This window comes from Plutella xylostella, chromosome 24, assembly GCF_932276165.1.
Source record: "Plutella xylostella chromosome 24, ilPluXylo3.1, whole genome shotgun sequence".
Taxonomy (NCBI): domain Eukaryota; kingdom Metazoa; phylum Arthropoda; class Insecta; order Lepidoptera; family Plutellidae; genus Plutella; species Plutella xylostella.
Window position 1 is genome coordinate 1,361,993 of NC_064004.1, and position 17,271 is coordinate 1,379,263.

The 17,271-nt window shown below is 37.4% G+C and overlaps 1 protein-coding gene across 1 annotated transcript in view; it reads left to right on the top strand.

Moving 5' to 3' along the window:
- Positions 1-6,199, top strand: part of LOC105383464 (protein slit) — a 177,611-nt gene extending 171,412 nt beyond the window's left edge. Inside the window, exons 35-38 of the mRNA XM_048629716.1 lie at positions 523-652; positions 1,093-1,187; positions 2,020-2,154; positions 3,929-6,199. Of these exons, the coding sequence (XP_048485673.1) occupies positions 523-652; positions 1,093-1,187; positions 2,020-2,154; positions 3,929-4,033 (465 nt within the window). The 3' untranslated portion in view covers positions 4,034-6,199. The remainder of the gene's footprint in view (positions 1-522; positions 653-1,092; positions 1,188-2,019; positions 2,155-3,928) is intronic.
- Positions 6,200-17,271: the final 11,072 nt, after the last annotated feature.

Consider the following 17,271-nt stretch of genomic DNA (forward strand, 5'->3'; position numbering starts at 1 on the left):
TAAAAATAATTCTTGATTTGTTGACTGTGGTAACAAAACTGACACATTATTGGATTTTTAACTGATTTGTGAAGAATATACGACTTTTTCCTTTGACAATGTCATTTATGAAGACTGTGGCTTTCTTTTAAATACGTTAAATTGAAAGAATACCTAAAGTTTCATTAATTATTTAGGCCCCAAGAATGGTAACAAAACAGAAATTAATTCAAACTAACCGTCACATTTTTACATTTTATTAAATAAGTACTAATAATACCGTAATTACACAATAGATTTTAATAACTATAGATTATAGCGGTGTTATTTCATTTACTTAATATATATTACAACACCAAAAAAATAAATATAACATTTTCATCCGTTGTTATAAATTTTTATAATTCCTCAGGCACTTTTCTTCCCACAAGAAAATACAAAGTGAAGCTCGCACTAGTTACTAGTTACACAGCTACTTACTTAAGTACCTACTAACATTTTTTTTGCGATATTATTAATAAATCTCACCTTCTCATTCCCCAGGACCCATGCGTACCCAACCCGTGCGCGCGCGGCGGCCGCTGCGTCCGTGAGGACGGCTCCTCTTCAGACTACACGTGCAAGTGTCAACCAGGGACTAGGGGAGCGCAGTGCGAACTGCTGGCTAGCATCGGTATGTAATGGTTTGTTAATTAGTCGCTAGATGGCGTTGTTGAGAGATAAAACTTATATCTCTCGCTAGATGGCGCTGTATATGTTTTTAAGAGATGAGAAAAAATAATAGATTGCAAGTAAAGCGGTGGGTGTGAGGACGGATCCTCTAGCGACTACACGTGCAAGTGTCAACCAGGGACTAAGGGCGCGCAGTGCGAGCTGCTGGCTAGCATTGGTATGTAGTAGTGGTATGTATGTAGTAGTGAGATGGTCACTAGATGGCGTGCACAACACAACACATGGTTTTGAAAGTTTTGGACAAACATTTTTGCCAGTGAATGAATTGTTCCCAAGTACAAAACTGAAGACATCAATCCATCTTTGCTTTATAGATCCATAGTTTTTTTTACCAAAAACGCGTACAGCGCTGCATACTATTTTTGAACTATCTCTCACCAGGTGGTGCTGCGGTGATCCCGTTCGCGCGCCCCTCCCCCCCGAGCAAGCAGGACGACTACCCGCAGACCCCGGCCAACAAGAACGCTTGCAGAAAGGTATGATATGACATTGATGTGATTAGTTAGTTAAGCCTTAATAAGTCATGGCAATACAATTTTTTTCATTGTTTTTCGTTCGTAATTTAAGGTGCTAAAGTTCAAAATAAGGTGGGCACTATTTTCCCTTTGTCGGATTAAAAGTTAATGTTGCCATGCATAAAAATACTTTCTAGCAAAAATAAAAGGCAAAAACCCAAATTCATGGAATAATTTACGGTGCTCTTAGCTTAGATGGCATTTGTGCCATATAAGTTTCTAATGGCTCCGTTACAAAAGTAACGAAACTCAGACGATGATCAGTTTTGTAACTATTTCTCAGTTTCATAACCGTACAGTGCCACAAACTTATCTGTTCCGGTGAGAGCTGACGTAAATGTCTAATATTTCTTAATTCTTAAAGATGTTAAGTTTTTCCGTAATGGTAATTTACCCTTGCCGTTTTAATAAACCCATTTAATCTATATCAATATATAGGTAATTTATTAGTAAATCATGAGATAAAGACCTATTTAGTTAACTCTCACCGGAACAGATAAGTTTGTTGCACTGTACATCTATTTTGCACTTCAACTTGTATATTTTGACAGCTATGTCAGTAACCTTAGTCCTCTTACGGATACCCTCATTTCTGATACGATCCACCAGAGAAACCCCCAGCATAGCTCTCTTCATAGCACGCCAGTCAGTTCAGTTTCCACGTGACTGCACCATACGTCATAACTGGCAGGACGCACTGGTTGAAAACTTTTATTTGGCGTTGCACTTCACCCCTATTCTATTAATAGCAACTCTTCACCACTGTATAAATCCTTATCCCTAACTCTTTCAGGAAGCAACCCGCGAATACATAACCGAAGGCGCGTGTCGCTCGCGGCGCCCCGTGCGCGCAGCCCGCTGCGCCGGCGGCAAGGCGGCCTGCGGGAGCCAGCAGTGCTGCGCGCCCAGGAACACTAAGAAGAGGAAGGTGTGTTGTTGTTGTAGTTACAGGAGTTGGGGGTAGATGGCGTTGTTCGTTATAATTATTACTACAGACTAAGCAGAGGAAGGTATGTTGCTGTTGAGGGTAGATGGCGTTGTTCGTTATAATTAGCACACACATTAACCAGAGCGGCGCGCTAAGCAGACTAGAAGAGAAAGGTACGTGGTTGTTGTAGTTACAGGTCTTGAAGGCTAGATGACGTGATACGTTATTATGATTACTAAACCGTGACGAGCGGCGCGCTGTGCATATTGAGTAGAGGAAGGTATGTTGTTGTGGTAAGAGAAGTTGTGGGTAGATGGTGCTGTTCTTTAATCTGATTAGTAACACCTGAATGGCGACGCGCTACGTGCAGTAAGAAAAGGAAGGTATCTTTTTTCACACGGAAGTTATGTTGACTTTATATCATTGACAATTTATGTAATCTCAGTAGGTTAGTGTAGATATCATTGTACGTTATTATTATGACTACCCCGCTTGCCGCGAGTACATAGCGGAGGGCTTGTGTCGCTCGCGGCGCCCCGTGCGCGCGGCCCGCTGCGCCGGCGGCAAGGCGGCCTGCGGGAGCCAGCAGTGCCAGCGCCCAGGAACACTAAGAAGAGGAAGGTGTGTTGTTATTGTAGTTAGATAAATGGAGGATAGATGGCGTTGTTTGTTATTATAATCACTATTACTACAGACTAAGAAGAGGAAGGTATGTTGTAGTTAGATAAATAGGGGCTAGATGGCGTTGTTCGTTATTATTGACGAGCGCTGCGCAGAATGAGAAAAGAAAGGTAAGAATGTTGTTGTAGTCAGAGACGTGTAGTTGTGTTATTATTATTACTAGACCCTAAATGGCGGCGCGCTACTAGCAATATAATAAAAAGGTATGTTTTCATCTCACTGCAAAAAGCCACACAGTAATAGGTACTGATCTAAGTCGCGTGGCGCGCTACGCGGAATATGAAAAAGAAGGTATGTTGACTTTTCGTATGTAGTTAAATTAGTTTAGTGTAAATTTTGTTTGTTGAATGGGCGTTGTGCGTTATTATTAGTAATAATAGCGGGTCACGGGTTAGTAGGTAATAATTTATTACTAACCTAATAACCCGCTTGCCGCGAGTACATAGCAGAGGGCTTGTGTCGCTCGCGGCGCCCCGTGCGCGCGGCCCGCTGCGCCGGCGGCAAGGCGGCCTGCGGGAGCCAGCAGTGCTGCGCGCCCAGGAACACTAAGAAGAGGAAGGTGTGTTGTTGTTGTTATTACAGGAGTTGAGGGTAGATGGCGTTGTTCGTTATTGTAATTACTTACCTGCGACGCTCTGCGCAGGCTAAGAGAGGAAGGTATGCGGTTGTTGTAGTTACAGGAGTTGAGGGTAGATGGCGTTGTGTGTTATTATTATTGCTAATTCCTGACGCGCGCTGCGTGAAATAATAACTGCCAATCACAATAACTCTATAGATAGCTGACAGTTACTTATCATAAGATTTTGACAGAATGCAACTTTTTATGTGTCAAGGACGTATAACTTACTGTCAGTCAGAGTATTGCAACTGTGCAAATGGCAATAAAAGGAAGGCATGTGGTCTTGTGGGATGTAGTCATGTCATAGTAGTTTAGTGTAGATGGCATTGTATTATTATAATTACTAACCCTTGCCCCGCGAGTACATAACGCAGGGCGCGTGTCGCTCGCGGCGCCCCGTGCGCGCGGCCCGCTGCGCCTTTGCATTATTATTATTTATGTATCTCTTACTTAAATGGCACTCATTGTCCTCAGGTCCGCCTCCTGTGTCCAGACGGCACCCGCTACACTAAAGACATCGAGATAGTGCGCAAATGCGCGTGTAGACGCAAATGCAAACGCGCATCCCCCTTCCCGTAAGGAGTTTAGAAGCGGAAAAGATTTTTCTCACCCTTGCAGTAAGGGGAGTGAAGGGGTTCCGAATTTTGAAGTTATTTTTCACACGTACCTACAGTAGAAACCATTTTTTAAGCATACGACGTAGATAAAATATGATTGCGTAAAGACGAATAAGACTATTTTCCGTGTAGCTGTCTCTAATGCCATCTATCGTTAGTAATTTGTCTACTAACGCCATCTATGGAGCGGCAGTGGAACTTCGTTCATAAGACGAACGTAGAAATGTTTCATATATGAAAAAGCCAAGACAACAACAGTCGCAAAAATAGTTTTTTTTTAACATACCATTGAACAAATTAGTTATGTTGTACCTCTCTTTATAAGTTTAGTTTTGTAGGTGGAGTCTTGAAGAAAAAATTAATATTCATAATACATAATGCCCCATATAGATAATATTGGCAAATAATTAAATTTAAGTTTAAAAGTTTTAATATTATTACTTAAACTATACCTCACTTATAAAATATGGCTTGTTGTATAACCAAATTTAATGTAAAATTTATAAAATATCAATTTAGAAAAAGCAGTGCCATTTGATATAATACCTAATAGCAAAACCAAAATTCTACCACCATTATAGAAATGGTAGTTTCTTTATATAAAACTATGGTAGTCTTATACAAATTTTAGACTGGTAATACATAAAAAACAGGGCTTTAGATCATCGATACAACATGTAGAGACAATAATTTACAACAAAAAAAAATACCTGGTTTTTGACATCATTTGATAGTTGTAGGTCCCATAATTTAGGTTTATTTCCACCATCACAAAAATATTACGAGTATTTTATGGTATTTACATACCAGATAATAAGAATTCTGACATGGAAAAGGCAAAAATCATTTACTAGACTGAGAAAACCACGAGTTTAAGAAATATGTGCCTAAAAACCAGCTTATTTACATAATTATGGCCTAATATTCTAGATTTGTACCATAACATACCTACATAGAATTAGAAAAATAAATTTGTATAAAATTCCACTACATAGCCCTTTTATGGGTATTTTTGTCTTTGCCCTTCTAACTAAATACTGCTGTTTTTAGGCCAAATGACGTTTGGCAAAAATAATATTCTTGTGTTCAATACAAATTTATGTATAATTATTAGGTACCTAAAGTATATTTATTTTTAGTTAATTGTTTATTACAATTTAGGCGATGCTAATATTATGAAATCCAAAATGTGTGAGTTTGCCTAACTTTTGTAGATAAGATTAAGTTAAAAACATTTACTTGCCAGCTCTCTTAATCTAAGTTTAATTTAAGTTGTGTTGCCATGTATGAAATGTCAAATCTAGACTGACATTTTGTGTATAATATTTTTTTACGTATTTATTGAGATTTTGTTGGCTATTATTTAATAGCTAAGAAGTATTATATTGTAAATTGTATTTTAGGCATTTTAGATCTAACTGTATCTTTAATCATCTTTAGAGGCAAATTAAATTAAGTGTTTTTAGATATCCCACTTAAAATTTATACCTACCTACTTTATACTGAAAATGCATTCCTTCTCAACTTTGTACCTAATATTTATTTCTGCCATTTGGCAACTAGAGTTTTCTACCATAACTAAGTTAGATTTTGGTTGTTTCTACTGATTTTGAATATATAAAGTTTAAGTGATTCTGGACAACGCATTTACCGACCTAACGCATATAATATCAGTATTAACTAATGAGGGTTCTACCAAGCTCTTTCTATCCCAGTATCGCCATGGTAAAAAAAACTTGGTAGAAAATTATTAAAATATTTTAGATGTAATGAGATGATCAATGTCTATTAGCTCTAAGTTATGATTTCCTGCCGAGGTTTTTGCAAAAAATATTAAAACCTACATTTTACTCTAAAAATATGATTGTTTAATACTTAACAGTATGTATTTGATACTCTATAAAACACCATCGGATTTTAAAAATAACGTTCAAATACTAATATTTTTTGCAAATACTCTTATGGGAATTATAATATCATGTTTTGCTTAAGCAAGGATGTTCGAGTGAGTAAAAAGGCTTTTGAGAAAAATGTGAAGCGCTTTCTTATAATTATTGTGTTTAATAATAATAATTATTGACTATAAACTTTATAATTTATTGATGTAATAAAGAAAGATGTTAGATAATGTTTGTTTTTTTTCTATGTACCTGTTTTCTCTAGGGAAAATTGATAAGTAATATTAGTTAACTTTCAACGAGTAGATGGTAGATAATCATTAACTGGTATCCCTAAATTATTGAAGATGATTAATGGGTAATTCTACCGTACGGATTAAAAAAATAAATAAAAACAAAATCAACTTTTACGCATATTGAAGTAGATTTTTAACTTTTACATAATGATGGGAACATTAAATAAAAAAATCAGAGATATAGTAGAATTATTTTAGGAAAAAATATGAACTTTTTGTTTTATTAAATAGACACGAGTGACTATGAAGTCGACATGGGTGATACAATCCATGTTTTTTATCATAAAATAATCATTTAAGGTTCTCAACTTTATTCTATAATATTATTCTCATTACATATAAACCATAATATGTTTTTGTCTATTGAAATTATATTTTGAAAAAAGTTTAAAAAATATATTAAAAATTTCGACAAAAGTGTCTTCACAAATGTCGAAATTTTTTGATGGTGGAAATTTAGGTTTTATTAGGTGACCACAAAATAAATATGAATCAAGGTCATCGGAATCATATTAAATGAAAATAATACATTATTTGGGACTATTATTCCAAATATTTTATTTTTATTTAGATCAATAATCTCAGAATCGCTTTTTTCATCCTTGTCTTTTCCTTAGCACATTTTGTAATAAGTTTGATTTGATAATCGTAAACCTTTAATGGTCTAAAATAATCTGCATGAATCCTGGTGTCTCCTTTTTTTTAAAAACTTTATTTTTTTAAAGTATTTTCCATAATTACTGTATTGTTTGTGTCAAATTTCTTATTCTAGCATTAATTTACTCATTTTTAATATTTATTACTTAAACCGTGTATTTCTTGAGCTTTAACTTCGTCTTTACCCCTATTTTGGTAAAAACCCTAAACCTAGGTAAAAAGATCGGTACATTATATAGTATAATTAACAGAAATTTCACAACACACTACAAGCTACAGTCACTTGTGTCGATCAAATAAAATCACAAGTGTCGACAAGACATATAATAACGCCTGCATCGCATGTTTGATACATCTGTTAACTTTTTTGACATATTTATCTCGGTAAACAATTATATTAGTGAATGCAATAAGCAATAGAAAAAAAATACACAGTTAATAGATATTTGACCAAAGTCCTAGAAGCATCTGCCACCTCGTGTCGAACAAAATCACAATTGTCGAACAATTTTTCATCACGCGTGACATCGACATTAGTGAGAACATCGACAAAATACGCCATATCAGCTTCAATATGATGTTAAACTTGTGCATGTTTTAAAAATGTGCTAAGTACTCTCATACTCACTAAGTCAAGTAACAAAAATTGTAATTGAATGATCCATTTATTTTTTATAGCCTCCTCATTTGTGACAGGTCAACTTTGACACAGGTGTAGAACGTATATTGAATTTTGAATTACAAAAAAACTATTCATTCCCCACGAAAATTTTAGACTTGGCAATGACAGGTGTGGTTTAGAGTTGCCATTAATGAAAAAATATGTTCACAGAGTAAAATATTTACCTTCATAAAATCGTGATTTATGAACGTCGACATTTGTGACTATTTTTTTATAACGGTTGTAGAATGGTCTGTATTTTTTTAATTAATTGTTGGAAAAATATAATATTTAACTATGAATAAGTAAAAGTATTGTAATTTATTTTATTATGTGAAATATAATCCTATCTCTACACAATATTTTTTTATAGCTGCTCAAACCGTGCTACCACGCTCGCGAACAATCGACACGACGTGACAAATCACATAGTGTCGATATGGTTTTTTCAATAAATAATGAAAATTTTCATTATATTTTATGGAGAACACATAGAACACGATCCCGGCTTGATTGTGATAGTACATTATTAACGTCTAGGTATTATATTTTAAGAGTTATTTCACGCGAACATAAAAATCGATGTTTGGTAGAATGACCCTAATAGGAAGGTAGGTACCACGTAAACCTGCGTACAGACCAGGCCAACGAACACCAACGGTTATCCCAACGATGGATATTTATCATACATAATATGGCTAAACAAACGGATTTCCTGCCATATTGCAAAAAAGTACAAGGAGACTATACATAACAAGGAGGTCTTTTCTACCAGACAACAACCACAAGTCACTTAAGTCGTCAATAGATGACGTGATTTTCAGGAAGTCGCCACGCCATCTATTGCATCTTTTTTAAAACAGGCTTTTGTCTAAAGTGAAATACTGAAAACCTCAGTTACCTACCTATATAATTTGTTGGTTTTGGTACTTCAGTTGCAAAGTTAGCACTGTCGAACTCTATAATTATTTTTAATCCCCGACGGAAAAAGAGGGGTGTTATTTTCATGTGTTTACGGGTACAGACATAAATAAAATGCTTGAGGTAGGTGCTTAACATTTAATTTAAATGTTTACATTACATGTATAATAGACGCATTTTTCCTGAAATAAAAATGACATATTTATGTATCTAGCCTATCTGAAACCTAGTTAAACATTGTGAGATATGGCGTTTCGACTTTCTCCGTGTTCGTCATCATAAGGGTCACAGTGACAGTTAAATAAAGTCCATTTTTCTCTCCACCTTTACCCCCTTATTCATAGAGAAGTTACAGAACGTTTTAACTAATAAACTGTTTTGTCCCTCTCCGACAAAGTACAATTTGTTCTTTGACAGAGAGGGACAAAACAGTTTATTAGTTAAAACGTATTGTAACTTTTCTATGAATAAGGGGGTTAGTTTGCAAGGTATAAATAGAGTGAGTCGCCCGCGCGCCTCAGTTGTAATATCACCATGCAGAAATGACTAGGTTTCAGATAGGCTAGATACATAATATGTCATTTTTATTTCAGGAAAAATGCGTCTATTATGTAGTCTGAGCCTATCTGAAACCTAGTTAAACATTGTGAGATGTGTTTATTATCGCATGGTGGAGAGAAAACCAACTGTGACCCATAAGCTACTGATGAGTATATCAGTAGAAGATAAATATTTGAATCTATAAATTTATAATGCATAGATTTCTAGGTAGTAGATATACTAAAAAGAAAGGTATAAGTATACATAAGACTTAAGTACTTCCTTATTATTCCTGACTTGTCAGAAAGTTATGGAAGGTATGTACCTATTCATATAGGTAGGTATTATACATATGGATACACACAGTGCCTCTTCGAAAGCAATACTTATAAGTAATTATTAATCAAAATCTTGTTATTGTCAAGGCAATATTTTTAACATACACTAGCCGAATGGATGGAACCAGTGAAATACTTTGCAACAATATTTAAAAGCTGTAAAATGTAGAATATCGATCCAGCCCGCTGGGGCTCAGGCCAGCACATGCTGACTAGGGTATGTAATTCTGGACTGACCTCAGAAATGCAGCAGCCGACCCTGGAGCCTCGTGGACCTGCTCAGTCAGCCCCGTACGACGACACGACCTGCAACACCTGGCGCGGCATCTAGTCCTTGGAACGAGGAGTGGTGCTTGAAGGGAAGATAATTTTACTAAATATCTCAGCCTCATCAGCTACTGGAAAAGATTAGATGAAGGCTGTGACACTGGCGGATAACTAAGTATTCAGTTTTTAAAAACACGATGCAGGTCACCATATTCATATTCTAGATTGACAAGTAACACACAGTCTAATTTTGTATTCTAACTAACTCGGCGGTTAACGAGTTCCTGTGCAGTCCTACTAGGAAGGAAAGTTATTTTATAAGCCTTTGCACCGATTTTGTGGGCTACTATCATTCTGTATCATCATGGTGTGAATATTATGAGCTCTGGCAGCATTCCTTGGTAGATGACATCAATTAATAACGATTGATTAACACAACAATAACAATTATAATAGTTGATAAATGAAACCCGGCTAACATGTCTTAACTGGGTAAGTAAATGATCAGTCATGCCACCAGGATAAGTAAAATGTTCAGTACTTCATATGAAAAACATTAACAAGGTCACCTTTAGGTATGTTCGTCAACACTAAGGGTAGGTCCCGGCCAAAACCTTAATTTAGGCTTCGCCTTGTTGCAACTTCAAAGGTACGTAAGTAGGTACACTAGGTACCTACTTACATTGTTGTAGGTTAAATTTTAAAACCATTAAGTCAACCAAGACAACACAAAATAAAATAGCTCGATTAAATAAATATGGTACGTAAAGATGTTAGTTGTACCTGATCAGACCTGATGCAACGACAGCCAACATAGACTCTCTAATCTGTGGAAGCAACAATCATGGTGGCGGGAACATGGACAGTTGGACGAGCCACCTCGAGCCTGACTTATCAATCAGAACTGACAGTTCGCCAACAGCAGATAGCTTGCGGCTATCTATAGGTAAACTTAGGTAGTAAGCTATACCAAAGAAAAAGTCCTTGGACATCGATATGACAGTGGAACGGTGAATAACTATGACATTCTTCAAAACAAAAAGGCTTGTTGTTGTTGTCCAGCTAAGGAAGGTTACCTACTTCAGCGACCTGATATTGCATTCTGAAAGAACTGCGAAGAGTTATGACTAATAATTATTACTTATTTTGAAAGTTTTCAGCAAACTCTAATAAATCAAGCAGCTACCACGACGCCACGTCACCACTGCCCGGTTATAACTCTGTACTAGCTTAGTAGATATATATACCAGAGAGCTCCAATCAGATGCGAGTACAAACATTTTACTTGGTAACTAGTTACGTAACTAACTGAAAGATCCATAAAAAAGTTGAGGATTACTCAAAATGGAATTGTGAAAACGGCACGTCTGCACCAGTCAGTCTAAGAAGTTTCAGCAGATACAGTGTTGAAAAATAGTTATGAAACGTTTGCGCCAGAATCGAATTAAAAATACATTTTCATTGAGAAGCCGTTTAGGCATGAATAGGTACTTTCATCCTTTGAATTGTGCTCCAAATGATGAATTCATAGAAATTTAATGACGACTGCCATTGTTTATTATCTAGCCCAGTAAATTGAGTTGGGCTACGGCTACACGTGATGTGATACACAGTACACAGTAGGTATATGCATGTTCCCAGAATAGTGGAAGTTATAATTTTACCAAAAGGTAGTCGTCTCCTGCAAGAGCACCGTTACTCGATTTATTCGATACACAACTATATAGTAGACAGCTACTGCGTAGGAGGTTCACGCATTTTTCAACAAAGAGCTCGGATACACACTCACAATCCACTGGGACATAAGGAAGACAGCTAATGTGGTGCCACTCAGAAACCGCGATGACACTCCGATCATGATCACCCGACAGTAGGATCATAATAAATTCGGTAACTTGTGAAGCGGTATGGTATAGCAACAGCGACTTTCACGAAATCAGGAATTAGCTCAGTGCTTTTAGATTGAACACTCGCCGGTGGGATTCACTTTGCTCACAGCCGAGAAAAGAAAAGACTCAAAGCTGGAATCTGCCGATGTGTCATGACACTTAAGATAGTGTCTGGGGGGTCACTTTATACCTATGACGAAAAACGAACTTTCAGTGCATTGCGGCGCGAGCCGCTCTATCTGTTTGTATGTATTAAACGTGCCGATTGCACGACAGCTCTCGTTCGTTCGTTTCTCATCAGTATAGAGTTGTCGCAGGCAACTGGTTTAATCTCCTGTTTGATTGAACCACTAGCCCGTTCATTGGATGGCGCTGTTCAGTTGTATGACTAGGCCGAACGTTGATTGTACAAGCGTCACAAAACGTCCAACTAGTTAGCTGACTTAAAATCAGTCAGATGGTGAATAAAACAAATATGGCGTCTAACAGCTAACAGCTGACACAAAAAGCACCTATATTGTTAGTTTTTTGCAAATAGATTAGCTTTAAAGTGCGTTATTTGTGTTAAAATAGTGTGACAACATGGATTTACCTATTATTACGCCGCGGGCGGATAGTTTCAAAGAAAAAAAGTGGCGAAACTGGATAATTATGAACAACAATATGAAGGTACGTTTATTGTTATTGTTTAGTTAATTTGTGAGATATGAGCTTTGTAACATAGTCTTTTTGTTGACTCTTGTCTGGTGATGTTCACCCTAACCAGACATTACAAAGTTGCTATACTATATCCCATTCAACGACTTCGCTGAATGACGTTCAGTCAAGACGTCGAACGTTACAATCAACGACTTGACGAGTTGTCCTTTAGTCATACAACTGAACAGCGCCATCCAATGAACGGGCTAGTGGTTCAATCAAACAGGAGATTAAACCAGTTGCCTGCGACAGAGTAACGCTCCTGTACTTACCGTGCGTCACCATTCCCATGAGCAGTCCAATGATCTTTAGGCAGTTTAGAACAAAAGCTGCATTAGACAGTTTCTTCAGCAGAGACATCAAAATAAAAAAAAAAAAAAAAATGATTGCACAACTATCCCCAGGAGCAGTCTACAGGTCACTTTGGGCAGTTCAGAAGAAAGCTGCTTTAATAGAATACCCTACCTCAGCGGAGGCATCAAATTGAAGTGCTATAACACTTTTAGAAGCGGTGCACGTTACCTGATTGGTCGTCATCCATGCCGATGCGGCTACGGCGACTGCAGGTGGATACTCAGGCTTCGTTGGTGTGCCCTTGTATGGCTAACATGACCAACCTTGGCAGTAAACGTTCGTCTGCATATGCCAAAATCACTGATGAATAGCGCACGTTACTCGATACCTTCTAAATAAGTCACTCATAATGATGGCTGATGATGATGATGACCGTGCTAGCAATAGTGCAGGCGGTTCCGCTGAGCATAAAATCTCTTCCCAGACAGGGGGCGTTTGGATTGGCAACCAGAACAGGAGTGCCAGGTGTGCGCAGCGATGCAGGTGGGACAACACAGCCGCCAGGGCAGGAGTACATGGCTGGGTCTATGCAGCGATGCAGGTAGCACAAACCAGTAGCCAGGGCCAAGACCGGGTGTACGCTGCGATGCAGGTGGCACAAAACGGTGGCCAGGGCCAGGACCGGGTGTACAGCCGCCAGGGCAGGAGTGAATGGCTGGGTCTATGCAGCGATGCAGGTACCACAAACCGGTGGCCAGGGCCAGGCCAGGACCGGGTGTACGCTGCGACGCAGGTGGCACGAGACGGCGGCCAGTGCAGGAGCACAGGGCCGGGTGTATGCTGCGATGCAGGTGGCACAAACCGGTGGCCAGGGCAGGAGCACAGGGCCGGGTGTACGCTGCGATGCAGGTGCCACGAGACGGCGGCCAGCGCAGGAGCACAGGGCCGGGTGCAGGTTACACGAAACTTCAATTTCACCGAATCGGCCTGCCTACCCTCAGCGGGTAGGTACCGGCGGATCACATTACTCGCCGCACATGCCACAATGTCCCAACATACTGAAACTCGGAGCCACGTGCTTCCTGTAAAAAATTCTATGACGGTCCTGGAAAGCTCCTGTTTGTAAAGCCTTACATAAGCTATAATCAAGTGCATTATTGTAATAGCAAAGTTTTTATCAACTGTTTTCTAAAAATATTAGAAATTGAGGGTAGAAAAATATATTTTTATAATTTTTTTCCTGTATAAAATTAACATATGCTTTACTTAAAGCGGTCATTAATGTAAGTATCTAGCTCAAGCGCCACTAGTAGGACCGGAATATGTGATCAATCATCACCACGACTATTGAATCGGACCCTACTGCGTGGGATAAAAACCCCAAGCGCCGGAGCATTATGACCAGTGGCTGAGCTTTTAAAAGCAGTAAATAATAGCATTTTACTCACGGCTTATCAACTCAAACCTTCGTTGCGAAATCCTCAGCAATGGCTGCGTGCGCAGCAGCCGGCAGGCCCCGCGCCGCCTGGTCCGCATCAAGCTACAGCTCCCGGCAGCGAGGACTCCGCAAATTCAATATTATATTTTTCCCCGTCGGAGCGAAGCCGACGAGAACCGTGGCTACATTGAGCCATTTTGCCGAAGTGTTCACTTCAAAAATCAAAAACCAACTGAGGCGCGCGGGCGACTCACTCTATTTATATAGGCACCCGCACCTTGCAAATTAAAGGTGGAGAGAAAAATGGACTTTATTTAACTGTCACTGTGACCCTTATGATGCCGAACACGGAGAAAGTCGAAACGCCATATCTCACAATGTTTAACTAGGTTTCAGATAGGCTCAGACTACATAATATTAACTTTCAACGAGTAGATGGTAGATAATCATTTTATTTAACTGGTATCCCTAAATTATTGAAGATGATTAATAGGAAGGTAGGTACCACGTAAACCTGCGTACAGACCGGGCCAACAAACGCCAACGGTTATCCCAACGATGGATATTTATCATACATAATATGGCTAAACGAACGAATTTCCTGCCATATTGCAAAAAAAGTACCAGGAGACTATACATAACAAGGAGGTCTTTTCTACCAGACAACAACCACAAGTCACTTAAGTCGTCAATAGATGGCGTGATTTTCAGGAAGTCGCCACGCCATCTATTGCATTTTTTTTAAAACAGGCTTTTGTCTATAGTGAAATACTGAAAACCTCACTTACCTACCTATATAATTTGTTGGTTTTGGTCATGTTTTGGTACTTCAGTTGCAAAGTTAGCACTGTCGAACTCTATAATTATTTTTAACCCCCGACGGAAAAAGAGGGGTGTTATTTTCATGTGTTTACGGGTACAGACATAAATAAAATGCTTGAGGTAGGTGCTTAACATTTAATTTAAATGTTTACATTACATGTATAATAATCACATATGCCCACAGAACATAATAACAATGTTTTACTGAATTACTTAGGGCATGTTTCACAATGTCTGGACCATGCCTACCTGTGGGATAAAACACATGCTGTTACTCTGTGTATGCTTTAGGCATTTTATCCAGACATTGTGAAACAGGCCGGTTAATGTCAAATGTGATATTTCTTTACATTGCACTAATTTTGGATAAGACTGCAATTAATTTTAGTACAAGTCTATAGTGGAATTTTTAATTTTACTTTGTAAAATACCAGAACCTTTTGACAGCTGTCAAATCCATACATTTTTTCTGTCATTCGTTGGTTGTCAAGGGAAAATTAACTTTCTTCTCGAGATGATTTTAAATACTTATTTTTTTCTTCAAAAGGTTTTAATCCATTAAAAGCTTGCTGAATCTAATTAAAAGTTCCACTATAAGAACGTTTCGGATAAAATACTTAGCTTTAACTTTTTAAGCTCTTATTAACGAAAACCATAAAATCGATTGATGGGACAGGAGCATTATTACTATCATTAGCAAGAAGATAGATTAATGTTAAGGTAGCGTGTGACACAGAAATATACATATTCAATGTCAGTAGTCACCTTTATATACAGGGTGTTGCAAAAAGGGTATACTAAGCCGAAACCTACATGTGCAGCATGGTATATCTAAGCCCGAAACTGAAATCAGAATTTGGAAATTCGCGAAAAAAAAAAATATTTTCCATAGTCAAAAGTCACGTGACCAACAAAGTTTCTATGGAAATTTTTATTTTTTTTCCTGAATTTTCAAATTCTGATTTCAGTTTCAGGCTTAGATATACCATGCTGCACATGTACGTTTCTGCTTAGTATACCCTTTTTGCAACACCCTGTATATATCTAACTATACATTATTTTCTAATTACTTTTATGTTTCGGCTAAGACACCATACACAAAATAGTCATGAGATATTTTAACACCACATAATAATAGTATATCTTGAACTCATATCAATGTTAGCTGTTGAAATATCCTCACTACGAATATTAAATAACAGACGATATAAATTGTATCCTACTCCAAATATCCCTAGTATAGAACATCATAAACTCAACCGTTTGTTAGTCGTATACCTCGAAATCAAGAAATCCTTATAGCTTTTCACCTATTCGCATTTCGCCACGATATCAAAATTTCTGAATAGATTTTTATTCTTGTAGTGTAATTTTTGATCGCTACTGACAATTGTCTGAAAAATTCATACAAGATTTACTTTCCTGCCTGTCTTCACTGTAGTCGCTTTTCACCTTGATAGATATTTTTTGTAATGCATTATTAGGTACATATCGCGATATTTCTTTTACACTACAACAATATGCGACCCAAATAAGATGGGACAAAAAATACTTACTTGCTATTCAAAATATATGCAGCTTAATAAATAAGCTATTGATAATACATGCTACATCAAAATTTGCTACTGTTGTAAAAATCTGTTAAAAATATATGCTAGTAAAAAAATATACTACCGATATTATACGCTACAACAAAAAACGCTATCAAGGTGAAATGCGAATAGGTGAAAAGCTACAAGGATTTTTTGATTTCGAGGTATACGACTAACAAATGAACTCAACCAACTTAAATAATTTCGAATCCTATCTTAGTTATGCTAGTACACGTTATTTAAACTAAGCAAAAATAATTAAATTTCATCACATTTGACATTGTAATCATTCATCCATTATAGCATATTTCACGTTTATAAGGCTTTACCAATAAAGCTGGCATAACATTGAATTATTCCCTATTTCAATTTAACAGAAGTCATCGGGCTTTTAAAGGAATAGCTATTCCAACCTTATACCAGTTTTATTAGTTTAGCTCAACTAGTACGGTATTAAAGTGTAGTTTTTGATCCATTTAAATTTATTGAAACAAAATATCTGAAAGTTGTATTTTGTAAGCATTCCTGTAAGTTTAGACAATGATCTGACTGGCTAGTTCTGTCACCACGGCGACAGAACTAGCCCTAGTGTTTGTCACTAACGCTAAGTAGAGTTCATACACACCTAAATATAGTAAATTCAAATTTAGCGTCACACATTTTACATAAACCTACTTTTACAGACAATTTACTGAATAATGAAGACTGATTTTTTGACAATTCTATACCAAAGTGAAATGTAGATGTCGCCACCACAGCTCCTCTCTGATAGGCTGACGGCCATCACCTGTCATTGGTTGAAAATTTCTTTACCTTCTTTAAGTCAACGCAAACTCCTTTTAGTCTATGATTACCATCTCCTTTTTTAACTGTCAAAACAAAAAGTTT